At 36.4% G+C, this 17,347-nt stretch overlaps 1 protein-coding gene across 1 annotated transcript in view; it reads left to right on the forward strand.

Annotated features, from left to right (window-relative positions):
- The window catches only part of DGKK (diacylglycerol kinase kappa), a 159,890-nt gene that overhangs the window by 95,638 nt on the left and 46,905 nt on the right, over positions 1-17,347 (forward strand). The window contains exon 8 of the mRNA XM_036271305.1: positions 13,101-13,203. Within this exon, the coding sequence (XP_036127198.1) occupies positions 13,101-13,203 (103 nt within the window). The remainder of the gene's footprint in view (positions 1-13,100; positions 13,204-17,347) is intronic.

A 17,347-nucleotide genomic window follows, 5' to 3' on the forward strand; every position in this document is an offset into this window, starting at 1 on the left:
AATCCTACCCTTTTCTACAGCTTTCATGGAGCTGGAGAGCATTATACTAAGTGAAATAAGCCAGTCAGAGAAAGACAAGTACCATATGATTTCACTCATGGAAACTAATGAACAAAATAAACTAACAGACAAAATGGAAACAGACTGATAGAGAACAGACTGACAACTGTCAGAGGGAAGTGGGGTTGTGGGTCTGGGTGAAAATGGTGAAAGGATTAAGCAAAAATAAAAATCTCATAAACACAGACAACAGCTTGGTGATTACCAGAGGGGAAGGGGGTAGGTAGAGGAGGGTAAAATAATGGTGATAGAAGGAGACTTAACTTGGGATGGTGAACACACAATACAATATACAGATGATGTATTATAGAATTGTACACCTGAAACCTATATAATTTTATTAACCAATGTCACCACGATAAATTGAAGAAAAATTGAAAAAGGAAAAATTACAACTGATATCTAAGAAATACAAAGAATCATAAGAGGCTACTATGAACAATTATATGCTAACAAATAAGACAACCTCAAAGAAATAGTTACATTTCTGGAAACATACAACCTACTAAGACAATCATGAAGAAATAAAAAATCTGAGAAGACAAATTACTAGTAATTAATTCAGTAATTACTGAATCAGTAATCAAAAACCTCCCAACAACAACAAAAATCCAGGACCAGATAGCTTCACTGGTAAATTCTGCCAAACATTCAAAGATTTAATACCCATCCTTCTCAAAATCGTCCAATAAATAAAAGAGAAATACTTCCCAACTCATTCTGAGAGGCCAGCATTACCCTGATACCAAATGTAGATATAGACACCACAAGGAAAGTAAGTTACAAACTAATATCCCTGATGAACACAGATGAAAACATCCTCAACAAAATTTTAGGAAACCAAACTCAATAATACAGTAAAAGAATTATACACTATATTCAAGTTAGATTTATCCCATTCAAGAATGGTTCAACATCTGCAAATCAATGTGATACGCCACATTAACCAAATTAAGGATAAAATTGTATGATCATGTCAATAGATGCAGAAAAAGCATTTGACAAAATTCAACATCCACTTATGATTTTTTTAAAAATCTCAACAAAGTGGATATAGAGAAAATTATTTCAACATAATAAAGGCCATAGATGACAAGCCCACAGCTAATATCTTACTCAATGTTGAAAAACTTAAAGCTTTTCCTCTTAGATTAGTAACAAGACAAGGATGTCTACTCTTGCCCCCTTTTTCTCATGGAAGTATAATTTACATACAACATTATATTACTTACAGGTATACAATATAATGATTTGACATCTGTATATACTGCAAAGTGATCACATTAAATCTAGCCACCATCTGTCACCATATAGTCATAAAACTTTCTTTCCATATATTGAGAAATTTTAAGATTTATTTTCTTAGCAACTTTCAAATTTGCAATATAGTAATATTAACTATAGCCACCATGCTTTGCATTACATCATCATCATTTTTTATATCTAAAAGCTTATACTACTTGATCCCTTCTCCAATTTCACCCAACCCCAACCCTCCTCTCCTCTTGTAATCATCAATATGCTATCTGTATCCATGAGTTTTATTTGTTGTTGTTTTTTTCTTTCATTTTGGTATTTTAAAGATTCTGCATATAAGTGAAATCATATGATATTTGTCTTTCTCTGTCTGAGTTATATCAATTAGCATAATACCCTCTAGGTCCATCCAATGACAAGATTCCAGTCTTTTTTCATATGCTGCATCATATTCCATTGTATTTGTGTATATATATTACATCTTTTTTTTCTTTTATTGATTTTAGAGAGAGAGGAAGGGAGAGGGAAAGAGAGACAGAAACATCAATGAGAGAGAACATCGATTGGCCGCCTCCTGCATGCCCCCCACTGGGGATCGGGCCCACAACTTGGGCATGTGTCCTGACTAGGAATCAAACCAGCGACCTCTTGGTGCATGGGTCAATGCTCAATCACTGAGCCACACCAGTCTGACACATCTTTTTTATCCACTCATCCATTAAATAGACATCTACATTATTTCCATATCTTGGCTATTGTAAATAATACTGCAATGAACATAAAGATACATATATCTTTTAAAATTATGTTATCATTTTATTCAGATATGCAGGGTTATATGGTAGTTCTATTTTTAATTTTTTGAGGAACCTCCATAAGTGCTCTTCATAGTGGCTGAACCAAATTACTTTTCATCTCACAGTGTTCCCTTTTCTCCATGACCTTGACAATGCTTGTTATTTCTTGTCCTTTTGATAATAACCATTCTGACAGTGTGTGGTGATATCTCATTGTGGTTTTGATTTGCTATTCCCTAGTGATTAGTGATGTTGAGCATCTTTTCATATGCTTGTTGGACATCTATATGTCTTCTTTAAAAAAAAAAAAGTCTATTCAGATCCTCTGCCCATTCTGTAATTGGATTATTTGGTTTTTGTTATTGAGCTGCATGAGTTCCTTATATATGTTGGATGTTACAATTTATCAGAGTGGAATTAGCAAATAGTTTCTCCATTCAGTAGGTTGCCTTTTCATTTGGTTCATTTTGTTGATGATTTTCTTTCCTGTGCAAAAGCCTTTTAGTTTGATGCAGTTCCATTTGTTTGTTTTTGCTATTATTGTCATTGCCTTTGGAGTTGGATCTTCTCCAAAAATACTGCCAAGAGTAATGTCAAGAACCTTACTTACTTATGTTTTCTTCTAGGACTTTTATGGTTTCAGGTCTTACACTTAATTTATTAATCAATCTTGAGTTCATTTTTATGTCTGGTGTAAGATACCAGTCCAGTTTCTTTCTTTCTTTTCTTTTTTTTTTTTTTGCATGTGGCTGTCCAGTTTCCCAGCACCATTTATTGAAAAGATTGTCATTTTCCCATTGTATATTCTTGGCTCCTTTGTTGTAAATTAATTCACCATATATGTGTGGGTTTATTTCCAGGCTCTCTATTTTCTATTGATCTATATGTCTGTTTTTACACCAATACAAAGTCTTTTTATTTTTATCTTAATGTTGACATTATTGCAGGAATCCCCCTTCCACTCCCTCACCCCACACCTTTGCCCACCTCCACCTTCACCCACCTCCTCCTTCATTGGCCCTTCCAAATTATTGTCTGTGTCCATGGGATGTGTATATATGTTCTTTAACTATTTCCTTCAACTTCTTTATCCAACTCTTGATTACTATAGCTTATAATATAGTTTGAAATCAGGAAGAATGATGCTTCCAGCTTTGTTCTTCTTTCTCTAAATTGCTTTGGATATTTGATATCTTTTGTGATTCCATACAAATTTTAGGATTGTTTGTTCTATTTCTATAAAAAATGTTATTGGAATTTTCATAGAGCTTGTATTGAATCTGTAGATTGCTTTGTGTAATATGGACATTATTATAATATTAATTCTTCCAATCTATGATCATGGAGTATTTTTCCATTTATTTGTGCCTTCAATTTCTTTTATCAATCTCTTGTAGTTTTCATTGTACAGGTCTTTCACTGCACAGGTCTTTCACCTCCTTGATTAAATTAATTCCTAGGTATTACATTTTTCAGGATAATATAGTAAATGAGATTTTTTTTGCTTTTTAATACTTCATTGTTACTGTATAAAAATAAAATAGATTTTTGTATATTGATTTTTGTTCCTTGCAACTTTATGAATTTGTTTACTAGTTCTAACACTTTGTGGTAGAATCTTTAGGATTTTATGTATATATAAAAACATGTCATCTGACCCAGCCAGTGTGGCTCAGTGGATTGAGCATTGTCCCATAGAGTGAGAGGTTCTGGTTCAATTCCCAGTCAGGTCATATGCCTGGGTTGCAGACTCGATCCCCAGTGCTGGGCATGCAGGAGGCAGCTAATTGATGTTTCACTATCACATCAATGTTTCTCTCTCTCCCTTCCTCTCTCTCTACACAATCAATAAAAACATTTTCATCTGGAAATAGTGACAGTTTTATTTCTTCCTTTCCAAATTGGATGCTTTCAGTTTATTTTTTCTGACTAATTGCTCTGGACTTCCAATAATACATTGAATAAAATTTGTGGTGATGCGCATCCTTGTCTTGCCCTGATCTTACTGGAAACACTTTCAGCTTTTTGCTGTTCTGTATGACATTAGCTGTGAACTTGTCATATATGGCCTTTTATTGTTGCAGTATGTTTCCTCTATATCCACTTTGTTCAGAGTTTATTTTTTATCATAAATGAACGTTGCATTTTATCAAATGCTTTTTCTGCATCTATTGAGATGATCAGACAATATTTATTCTTAATTTGGTTAATATGGTATATCACATTGATTGATTTGCAGAGGTTGAACCATTATTGAATCCCTGGAATAAATTTCAGTTGAATATAGTGTATGATATTTTCACTGTATCATTGAGTTCGGTTTTCTAATATTTTGTTGAGGATTTTTTTCATCTTTGTTCATCAGGGATATTGATTTATAATTTTATTTTCTTGTGTTCATATCTGCTTTTGGTATCAGGATAATGCTGGCCTCTCAGAATGAGTTGGGACTGTTCCTTCCTCTTCTATTTATTGGAAGATTTTGAGAAGGATGGGTATTAAATCTTTAAATGTTTGGCAAAATTTATCAGTGAATCCATCTGGTCCTGGCCTTCTGTTTGTTGGGGTTTTGATTACTGATACAATCACCTTACTAGTAATTGGTCTTTTCAGATTCTCTATGTCTTCATGATTGTCTTAGTAGGTTGTATGTTTCTAGGAATTTAACGATTTCTTTGCAGTTGTCTAATTTGTTAGCATATAATTTTTCATTATAGTCTCTTATAATTATTTGTATTTCTTAGGTATCAGTAGTATCTTTCCCTGTTTCATTTCTGATTTTATTCATTTGGACCATTCTGTTTTTTCTCAGTGAGTCTAGCTAAAGGTTTTGTTTACCTTTCTAAAATTTTTTTATTTTATCAGTATTACAGATGTCCCCCATTTTCCCCATGTTTGGCCTCCTCCACCCAACACTCACCCCACACCAGGCCTTACTCACACTGTTGTCTGTGACCCTGAGTTATGCATATATGCATATATGGTCTTTGGTTAATCTCTTCTCATCCTCTCCATGACCCTCCCCACTGAGAGCTTTCATTCTGTTCCATGCATGCATGCCTGTAGACCTATTTTGTTCGTCAGTTTATGTTGTTCATTAGATTCCACATATAAGTAAGAACATATAAAATTTGGTTTTCTCTAACTGGCTTATTTTGCTTAGCATAATTGTCTCCAAGTTTATTCATGCTGTCTCAAAGGATAAGTGCTCCCTCTTTTTTACAGCTACGTAGTATTCCATTGTGTAAATGTACCATGGTTTGTTTTTCTTTAATCTTCACCCGAGGATATTTTTCTATTTATCTTCAGATAGAGTGGGAGGGAGAGAAAGGGAGATAGGGAGAGAGAGAGAGAGAGAGAGAGAAGCATCAATGTGGGAGAGGCACATCGACTGTTTGCCTCCCACACGACCCCAACCAGGGCTAGGGACAAACTACAACCAAGCTACGTGCTCTTGGCTGGAATTGAACCTGAGACTCATTGGTCCACAGGGCAATGCTCTACCGCTGAGCCAAACAAGCCAGGGCACCATTGTGTTTTTGTTTTTTTTTTAATTTACTCAGCACTTGGGCAGTTTTCAGATCTTAGCTATTGTAAATAATGCTGCTATGAACATAGGGGTGCATATATTCTTTCTGATTGGTGTTTCAGGCTTCTTAGGATATATTCCAAGAATTGGGATCACTGGGTCAAATTGCAATTCCATTTTTAATTTTTTGAGGAAACACCATATTGTTTTCCATAGTGGCTACACCAGTCTGCATTCCCACCAATAATCTACTAGAGTCCCCTCTTCTCCACATCCTTGCCAGCACTTGTCTTTTTTGTTGTTGTTGTTTATCTTCACCCGAGGACATTTTTCCATTCTTTGTTCAGGTACAGTGGGAGGGAGAGAGAGGAAGAGAGAGAGAGAGAGAGAGAAACATCGATGTGAAAGGGACACATCGAGTGGCTGCCACCCGCACGACCAACCAGGGCCGGGAACAAACTGCAACCAAGGTACGTGCCCTTAGCAGGAACCGAACCTGGGTCTCTCGGGACTGCAGGCTGATGCTCTAACCACTGAGCAACCGGCCAAGGCAGCACTTGCCTTTTTTTTTTTTTAATTTTTTTTAATTAACTTATTTTTTTTTTTTTTTATCCTCACCCGAGGACATTTTTCCATTTTTTGTTCAGGTAGAGTGGGAGGGAGAGAGAGGAACAGAGAGAGAGAGAAACATCGACATGATAGGAACACATCGAGTGGCTGCCACCCGCACAACCGACCAGGGCCGGGGACAAACTGCAACCGAGGTACGTGCCCTTAGCGGGAACCGAACCCGGGTCTCTCTGGACCGCAGGCCGACGCTCTAACCACTGAGCCAAACCGGCCAGGGCAGCACTTGTCTTTTGATGATTTGTTGATGGTAGCCATTCTGGCAGATATGAGGTATACCTCATAATCATTTTAATTTGCATCTCTCTGATAATTAGTGATGTTGAACATTTTTTCATATGTCTGTTGGCCATTTGTATGTCCTCTTTGAAGAAGTGTCTATTTAGGTCTTTTGCGCCATCTTTAATTGGATTATTTGTATCCCTGGCATTGGCTTTCATGAGTTATTTGTATATTTTCAAAATTAAACCCTTATCAAATGTATCATTGGCAAATAAGTTCTCCTGTAACATAGGTTTCCTTTTCATTTTGTTGGTTTATTTTGTTGCGCAGAAGCTTTTTAGTTTTATGTAGTCTTGTTCATTTATTTTTTTTCTTTGTTTCCCTTGCATTAGATGTATTGGTGAAAATACTTCTATGTGAGATGTCTGAGATTTTACTGCCTATGTTTTCCTCTAGGACTTTAATGGTTTTGCAACTTACATCTAAGTCTTTTATCCATTTTGAGTTCATTCTTGTGTATGTTGTTAGTTTGTGGTCTACTTTATTTATTTATTTTTTTGCATGTACCTGTCCAATTTTCCCAACACCATTTATTAAAGATACTATCTTTACTCCATTGTATGCTCTTACCTCCTTTGTCAAATATTAATTGACCATATTGGCATGGGTCAATTTCTGGGGTCTCTGTGCTGTTCCATTGGTCTATATGCCCATTCTTGTGCCAGTAAGGGGCTGTTTTGATTACAATGCCTTTGAAGTACAGGTTGATATCTGTTATTTGATCCCACCAACTTTGTTCTTCTTAAACAGGATTGCTATGGCTATTCCGGGTCTTTTTTGGTTCCATATAAATTATTGGAGTCTTTGTTATAGATCTGTGAAATATGCCATTGGTATTTTAATAGGGATTGCATTGAATTTATAGATTGCTTTGGGTAATATGGATATTTTAATGATGTCAATTCTTCCAATCCTTCAACACAGTATATGCTTCCACTTGTTTGTATCTTACTCTATTTCCTTTTTCAATGTCCTATAGTTTTCCAAGTACAGGTCTTTTATCTCCTTGGTTAAGTTTATTCCCAGGTCTTATTTTTTTGTTGTTGCCATGGTAAATGGGATTTTTTTTCTGCTTCTCTTTCTGAGAGTTCATTACTGGTATATAAAAATCCCATTAATTTCTGGATGTTCATTTTGTATCCTGCTCTATTGATGAATTCATTTATTAAATGTAGCCATTTTATTGATGGAGTCTCTAGGGTTTTCTATGTACAATATCATGTCATCTGTGAATAGTAACATTTTCACTTCCTGCTTTCCAATTTGGATGCCTTTTATTTCTTCTTCTGGTCTGATCACTGTGGATGGGACTTTCAGTACAATGTTGAATAAGAGTGGTGAAAGCAGACATCTCTATCTTGTTCCTAATCTTAAGGGAAACACTTTTAGTTTTTGCCCATTGAGTATATTATCTGTAGGTTTGTCATATATGGTCTTTATTATGTTGAGGTATGATCCTTCTATTTCCACTTTGCTGAGAGTTTTTATCATAAATGGGTGCTGGATTTTGTCAAATGCTTTTTCTGCATCTGTTGATATGATCATGTGATTTTTATCCTTCATTTTCTTTATATGATGTATCGCATTTATTGATTTGTGAATATTGACCAACCTTGCATTTCCAGAATAAATCCCATTTGGTCATGCTGTATTGTCTTTTTAATGTACTGCTGGATCTAATTTGCTAATATTTTGTTGAGGTCTTTAACATCTATGTTCTTCAGGGATATTGGTCTGTAATTTTCTTTCTTTGTAGTATCTTCATCTGCTTTTGGAATTAGGATAATGCTGGCCTTATAAAAAGAGCTTGGATATCTTCCCTCCTCTTGAATTTGTTGGAATCGTTTGAGGAGGATAGGTGTTAATTCTTCTTTGAATGTTTTGTAAAACATACCTGTGAAGCCACCCAGTCTAAGACTTTTGTTTGCTGGAAGTTTTTTTTTTTTTTTAATTATTATTACTGCTTCAATTTCATTAGTTGTTATCAACCTAATCCGGGTTTGTTTGTTTTTTTCTTCCTGATTGAGTTTTGAAGATTGTATGTTTCTAGGATTTGTCCATTTTTCCCAGGTTGTCCAATTTGTTAGCATATATTTGTCATAGTATTTTCTTACAATCCTTTGTATTTCTGTGGTGTCACTTGTTACTTTGCATTTTTTACTTCAGATTTTATTTATTTTGGGCATCTCTCTTTGTTTCTGTATGAGTCTGGCTAAAGTTCACTTAAGAATGATATTTTCTTATTGACTTCCTGTCTGAATGATCTATTCATTGATGAAAGTGAGGTATTAAATTCCCCTACTAATATTATAGTAATAGTATAATATTTCTCCCTTTTGTTCTGTTAATGTATTTAGGTACTCCTTCTTGAGTGCATATATATTTACATATATTACTTTCTTTTGTTAGATTTTTTTTATTATGTTATAACCTTCTCTGTCTCTTATAACAATCTGGAAAACTATTTCTATTTATCTTCTAAATAATAAACTTTCTGGAAAGAGTATTCTTAGTTGGATGTTTTTTGGTTTTTTTTTAGCACTTTGTAAATATTAAGCCTTCAAATTTTCTGCTGAAAACACTGCTGATAGTATTGTAGGGGTTCCCTAGTGTGAAATAAATAATTTTCCTTGCTTTTAAGATTATCTCTTTATCGGTAACTTTAGCGTTTTAATTATACTGTTGCTGTTGTTGTGTTTTTTTGTTGTTGTTTTTGTTTTCTGTGGGTGTCCCTTTGAGTTCATCTTATTTGAAATTCTCTGGGCTTCCCAGTTCTGAATGTCTGTTTCCTTCCACAGGTTGGGGAAGTTTTCAGTCATTATTTCTTCAAATAAGTTTTCTGCCCCCTTTTCTCTGTCTTCCCCTTTCCCTTTTATGCAAACATTATTCATGTTGTCTCATAGGTCCCTTAAACTATCTCCACTTTTTAAATTATTTTTCTTTTCTTTTCTTTTTTTTTCTTCTCTGATTGAGTGAGTTCCACTGCCCTGTCTTCCAGCTAACTGATTCTTTCTTCTGAATCATCAAGTATAGTGTTGAACCCCTCTAGCATCTTTTCCAGTTCAGTTATTTTACTTTTCTGCTCTATAACTTCTGTTTGGTACTTTCATTAATAACACAGAGATAGGTAACATACCTGTAAAAGATTCTAAGTAATGGCCATAAAGATGTTTACCACACTCAGGAGAAGAATGGATTAATACAGTGAAAGTGTCAACAAAGAAATAGAAAATATAAGCAAAAGCTAATTAATTTATCACTACTAAAAACCAGCCTTACAAGAAGTATTAAAGTGACTTCTTTAAACTGAAACAAAAGGTCACTAATCACTAATAGGAAAACATATTAAAGTATAAATATCACTAGTAAAGGTAGATTATATATATGCAGAGTTTTCCATTTTTAATATTTAGTTAAACAAAATACATCTTTTGTAAACAAACATAGCACAAGGCCAACAGAAAGGGGGGGGGTGTATAAAAGCAAAAACATAAAAAAACAAAAAGCCTAGGATTACCTCTCACTGGGAATTAGGATGAGTCCTGCCCCTTCCTTAAAGGAAAAGGAGCTCTTTGCCCTTACATATCAGCATGGGTCCCTGTTCCTAAGCACCAGAATTGGATATAAATGGAGAAACCATTCTTGAAATGTTTAAGCATCTTTGCATATCCCAATGACTCATGGACTCCAAATACATGGGCATTCCTTTGAAGTGCCATCAGCACAGGCCCAAGCAGATTGGAGAGGAGTTTCCTCCTCTTCGCAGGAAATGGCTTACTATCTATCACTGACAGTGCAAATTGACCCAAGGTCCTACTTACAACAATCAGCAAGGTTGGTTGTAACTTTTAGCAAGTGGTGGTTGGAATATCATTGTGCAGGGGTAACGAGTTGTCTATAGTGCCAAGCAGGCCTGATGTAGAAAATGGTGGAAAAGAGATTACAGTTAGTTGCTTAATGGTATAATCCAGTAGCCAAGTGGTGGCCTCTTGTTAGCATAAAAAACAGCCTTGTGAGATTGAAGATAAATGTGCAGAAAAAGTGCTGATGTAAACATTCACTCTAGTTACAGTAGGAAGGAGAAAGCCTCAGATTCATCCCATTTAGCTTGCTCGGGTTTGACATGCAAACCCCAGGCTGGCTTTGCTGATAGAGAGAAGTCTGGCTAGTGGAGCAGCTCTCAGACCTGCCAAGACCATTGATCTGTAAAGGCTAGACAGGCCATCCCTACCTGCCCACCTGCCCTGAGGCATTTACAACCACTTTGGTGACACACAGGGTGGCATGACATGTATTTCCCCTCCTTCTCTCTTGTTTGCCAAAATTACAGAAAAAAAGTAGATGTCATTTTCACCCTGGTGAGTCTGCTCACAGGAGCAGTGTGGATATGGTCAGGGCTGTTTGCCTACTACTTATGGAGGGACTGCTCATGGGAATGATTGATGTGAGAGTAGGAAATAAAGGCTGCTCACCCACTGCCCCTGGTGGGGCTTCTTGCAGGAGTGGCATGGGGGGAAAACAGGGCTTCTCACCAATCACCACTAATAGGTTAGAGTGAGAGTGCAAAAACGGCATCCACCAGCATTGGCGCTAGCATGGTAGAAGGAAAATGTAAAAATAGCTTTCACCAATGCCTCTGTCCCTATAGAGAGTCTCAACAGACTTCTGCCTTTCTGGAAGATGCTTTAAGATTAGAAAATAAACCTCCTTCACATGTGGTGTAGATTCTTTCAAACTGATGCTTTTGTGCTGGGTACCAGGGCAAGTGAGTCTATGCATGAGCCCTGTAACAGTAGGATTTTCATTCCCTGCATCCTTATGGTTCTCCTAGATGTAATCCCCATTTATTTTCAAAGACAGATATCTTGGGGGCTTGTCTGTTGCAGGTCCCAAGTGTTGGGTTGCCTGATGTGGGTGGGCGCAAAGCCCTCGCTCCTCAGGAAGTAGCTCCATTTTGTTTTGAGATACCTCCTGACTGTAAGTCACCACACCAGGGTTGGGGATTTTTAAGAGAGCATGTCCCTGCTTCTCCTACCTGTTTCAATGTGGCCCTTTTATCCTTTCTTGTGGAGTAGCTGTTCCACTAGCTCTTAGGTTCTTTCTAGAGGAAACTGTTCTATATGTAGTTGTAGATTTGTTGTGTCTGTGGAAGGAGGTGAGTTCGGGATCCTCTTTGCTGCCACCTTGAACCACCTCCCATTCTTCCCATTTTTTTAAACATAGTATTGGAAGTCCTAGCCAGAGCAATTAGGCAAGAAAAAGAAATAAAAGGCATCCAAATTATAAATAGTAAGATTGTCACTATTTGTAGATGGCAGCATTATTTACAGTAGCCAAGATATGGAAATAACCTAAGTTTCCATTAATGGATGAATAAATCAAGAAAATGTGATACACACACATACAATGGAATATTATTCAGCCATAAAAAGAAGGAAATCTTGTCATTTTTTTCAATATGAGGACATTATGCTAAGCGAAATAAGTCAGACAGAAACAGACAAATACTGTTTTATCTCATTTATATGTGGTATCTTTTAAAAACAGAACTCATAGATACAGAGAAGAGATTGGTTGTTGCCAGATATAGGCAGTGGTGTGGGCAAAATGGGTAAAGGGTATCAAAGGTACAATCTTTCACTTATCAAATAAATAAGTCCTGGGGATATAATTAATGAGTACCATTATGACTATAGTTAATACCATATTGCATATTTGAAAGATGCCTAGAGAATATATCTTAAAAACTATCATCACAAGAAAAAATTTTGTAACTATGTATCATGACAAATATTAACTAGACTTATTGTGGCAATCATTTTTCAATATATAAAAATATCAAATCATTATGTTGTATACCTGAAACTAATAAAATATTGTATGTCAATTATAATCTCAATAAAAAAAAAAAAAAAAGATGATTCCAGTATCCTCTGGTTCTCTTTTCATTGATTTTGCATAATCAGGCCAGGTTCATTCATGTCCTCTAGGAATGGTATAATTGTCTAGGAAGTGGTACTTGAAGATTTCATAAATCTCAGAAGAATGACCACTAGTGGGGAAGGCATCAGAGTCTCAGGTCCGTCACTTCACAGCTGTTTGACCTTGAAAAAAATCCTTTACTGCCCTGAGCTTTGGTATCCACACTTCTAAAATGAACTTAATAATGTCTTCCCTACCACACACAGTTGTTGTAAGGATTGAAGTGTAACAGAATATTATCACGATTAGCAAGTAAATTTCCCATTTTGTAGGCCACTAAGTTTTTGCCCTAAGACTTATGTCCTCTCAATGCCTATGATGCATATATTCTGAAAGCCACCTTTGAAAGGAACAGATTTCAGAGTCCACACTCAGGGATGGTGCAGGCTGAAGGTGGAGAGAGGGTGTTCAGGTTGAGTCTGGGGTATGTGTATGGTACCAAATCTCAGAAAGGAATATTTAAAAACTGCTCAAATCTTGGAAATGGAACTCAAGACTGATCAATGTTATCCTTTTCTTTCTCCCCTCCTTTTTTTTCTTTCTCTTTTCTTCTCTTGTCGTTTCAGGTGCATGATGACTGCAGGAGACGGTTTTCCAAGGAATGCTGGTTTGGAAGTCATCGAACATCAGTCATTCCTCCCACTGCCCTAAGCGACCCTAAAGGAGATGGTGAGTAGCTAAACTTTAGTCTCAGAAATACACTGGGGAGGAAGGGAAGGTGAAAAGATTGGTGAAAAGGACTGCAATTAAATTATTCTCCTCAACCAGTCTAACATTGCTGGAGAGTAGGAATATGCATATGTGTAGAGACAGCTCATTTCTCTTTAGACATTTGGGATGATGATATTTATAATGTATATGTATGTGGGCATGCTCTCTGTAGTCTCTATCACAATTATTTCTGAATGATCAGAATTTATTTCAGATTTTACATGATTTCCAGACACTATATAATCCATGAAATAAGTTAGTTTGCATTCAGGTAGTCAAGGAAGAATTGCATGAGGGCCCAGGTTATGTTACTTTTAAAACAGAAACTAGCACCAAGATATGAAACTAACATTATCATTGTTCCAATACACTCCACTAATGCTTTGTTAATTCCTAGACACCAGTGATTTATTGAGAACTCTATTCATAGTGTTTGAAGGACACAAAAGATCCACGATATGGGCATTGCCAGAGTTTATAGCTATTTTGGACCCAGGATATTGATATAGTATGACAATTGATACCTTAACATATGATAAGTGCCAAAGGAGTAGTAGAGACACTTGGAGATCAGAAAATGTGAGGAATGTCAACCAATTGTTGCACAGAAAGGAGATAGTAATGAAATCAATACAGCAAGGGGAAATATTGTATAGAGTCTTCTATCAGGAGGTCTAGAGATATTAGATCAGAGAAAGCAGGGGTAAAGGAGAGGGATGTTTTGTTTAGTTTTATGTTTGTTTTTTAAGAATAGATAGATGAGACATGTAGGGGAAAAACAAGGGCGAGACAACCATGAGTTTTAGTCACTTACTAGCTAGGTGACCTTGGATAAGTCACATTCTCTGAGCTTCACTTTCCCCATCTGTAAATAAGAATGATACTGTATATTGTGAAGATAAGTGATAATATGCAAAAAGCCTAAATATCTAGAGACATGGCCCTAAAAGGACCACAAAACTAAATCCCAAGTCTTCTAGCTTAATGAAAACTGGATACCTCCACAGGGATAATTCACTCTTTAGCACTTGCTTATGTTGCATTTTTTACTTCACCTCTCCTCCATTTTTTTGCTTCTTCTGAGAGGCTTTTCTTTCTGACATTGAATTGTTCATTTGCTTTTCCCATCACTCATTATTAAAGAATGGAAGTTGTCAAAATCAAAATTACATATCACAGCTGAAAAGACCTGACCTATTTCACTAACACTACAAAGTTTAGAAATGTATTTACCAATGGACATGTTAGTCATTTCACTAAGCCAGGAAAAAGAGATATACTACCCATTAATTTGAGTTTGTGTATGGTTAGTTTCACTCTGTATATGGTCAATTCTACTTACTGGAAGAAAGTTCAAACCCTTCCCAGAATGTTTAATCTATATTTTGCTTATATGATCATTTATCCATCTCTGACATGTGGAAAGTGATTAATGAACCAACATTTCATTGACTTAAAAATTATCCCCATGTTGATGTTTGCTGGCCACTTCATTGCCAACAATGAGCCAGCACTAGCTGGGAGCAAAGAAAAAAAATAAGGAAAAGTTTATAGTTTCCTTGATCAGAGAATGGGAGGAGGCAAGGATTTCTGCACACAGTCTTAGAACGATACATAACACATACACACTTATGTGCACATACATGTACATGTATTCAGAGACACTCTAATCTCTTCCAACCTTAACACAGGTTTATTTTCCAACCTTAACACAGATACAGACAAACATTAATGCATGGAATGAGCCATTCACATAGGTTTCTGCAGGTAAACATATTCATATGGCCCATAATGGTGTGCACAAACACAAAGCTAACCTCACTCAGGGATGCATGCATATCTACTCAAATATTTATCCAAAAAGAGTTGCCTACCAGATAGTTGATTATAATGGTGCTGAGACTGATGACCTGGCAAATAAGGGATGCTTGACTGGGGAGGGAAGGGGTGGGGGAAAGATGGAGTTCATAGAAGAGGAAAAGTCGCAAACTTGTCAGCTGAGCGAACTCAGGCTGCTAATAAAAGTCAACCTAGTCTTGAATATGAGACTTTGCTCACCTCCACAGGGATCTAGAGAAACTTTCTTTGAGGAGACTGAAGGATGCTTACCTCAGCATCTCACAAAGCATCCCAAATAGGTGTTAAGGGGCTACCACTTCTTCTTTGTAACTGGCTCAACAGGTTCTGTATTTCCTGTTCTTGTAGAAGTTTTTTTGTTTTTGTTTTTTTAAGTATATTTTCCTATCCTATATCACTTCTTACTCTTGTTATAGAGCATCAACTAATGGCATTGCTCCTTTCTTTTGCTTTCTACCAATGACATGTTATTGCTTAGAATCACCTGAAGCAAGCCATTCTTTTTGTGTAGTGTCTCCTCTAATACCCTATGAGCTGGTTTTTAGCCTTTCCTCCTATCATCTGCAATTTTGATTCAATTTAATCTCACTCTTGAGAGCCCTTCTTTCTATCATGTATTATTTGGCCTGTGATTTCTTAGGACTGTCTTCTAAGACCTCCTTATTTTATTGACTCTTCCCGGCTTTTTTGGCCTAGGCAAATATACTCTTGAATAAGGTTTTCTGTTGGGAAGTCCCACCACATCTTAGAGAAAATAAGGTCCTTCAAGATTATCTTGTCCAATCCTTCTGGCCAGACTAGAGAATCCCTTCTCCAGCATCCAGGATGAAGGTATTCAGCTGATGACTTCTTGAAGAAGCATTTGGCATTGTTGAGTACCACTCATTCATTCACTCATTCATTTATTCAGTCAACAGACTCTAATTTCTGAGAATGCTTTATAATTGCCCCTTTTCCCTATCTGGTTTGCTTGGTAAATTTCTTCTCACTTTATAGAGTGAGACCAAAATCAAACATTATCTCCTGTTTGAAGACTACTGAAATTGTTTCTCCCTACTTTCCCATACAAATGTATTACTTACTTTTCTGTAAACCCAAAATTCATATCTCAAAGCACCTAACACACTCTATTATATGATTCATCACATGTTTGAATCCCACTCCAGACTATGAACTCTCTTAACTCAGACCCGGGTACATGGTATGTGCACAGTCAAGATTTGTTACAGGAATTCATTAGTATATTTATGAAATACTTCCTGCATGTAAAGCTCAGTGATAAGCAATCTAGAGAATAAGAGATGACTAAGACAGTATCCCTGATTCATGTGGAGGCAAAATAATATAGTTCAGTGGTTGTCAAACATAAAACTGCACTAGAATAATCTGGAAGGTTTATTAAAACACAGATTTCTAGGCCCTACCTCCAGAGCTTTAGATTTAGTAGATCTGGGTAGGGCACAAGAATTTGCATTTCTAATAAGTCCCCTGATGATGCTGACGCTACTAGTCCTGGGAGCACACTCTATCATTTACCTTTGTGAGCTTGGACAAGTAACCTAACCTCTCTGTGCTTCATCTGTCATTTGGTTTCTGCCAATAGGAATTAATAGTTGTACTTATAGGTGTGTTGTGAGGGTTAAATGAGTTAACATTTGTAAAAGAGGATTTTAAAATGCGGGAAGGGGAACAATAAGTCAACCATATGCTAATTTAACATCCTTCTGTGGTATGAACTGAACAAATATGAGGAGGACTGCTTTCTCCCTGGTTTGGGGTACTGTAATTATATTAATTCAGCTCAAAGAAACATGAGCTCCACCCCCTCCCCCATTTGGAAAGGCTCTTTCAGGCTGTTGGCTCATCTGGAGCTTAAAGTCAACTAAATCCCCTAAGCCTTTTTCACACTTGATGCTGCCACGCCAAGTTCCTATTGTCCTGTTCTGCTGCGATTTATGTCCTTGAGCCTAAAGGTCAAGCTTAAAATGTATCCCTTTTTATTCTTGTTGACTTTGACCCATCTGCCAATTGAGGTCATTTTTCAATCTTCATTATGTCATCCAGCAGTTTTCCCTCCAATTTCGGTATTTCAAAGTTGACAAGCTAGCCTTCTATGTTTTCATTTGAATTGATTAAAATTGTTGAATAATACAGGACACTCCCATAAAATCAATCTATACAAAAGCAACCATGTGGACATGATTATTTACCTGGTTATGAATGTGCCTAACGTTGCTACATTTCA

The sequence above is a fragment of the Molossus molossus genome, unplaced genomic scaffold (genome assembly GCF_014108415.1).
Source record: "Molossus molossus isolate mMolMol1 unplaced genomic scaffold, mMolMol1.p scaffold_m16_p_2, whole genome shotgun sequence".
In the NCBI taxonomy this organism is placed as follows: Eukaryota; Metazoa; Chordata; class Mammalia; order Chiroptera; family Molossidae; genus Molossus; species Molossus molossus.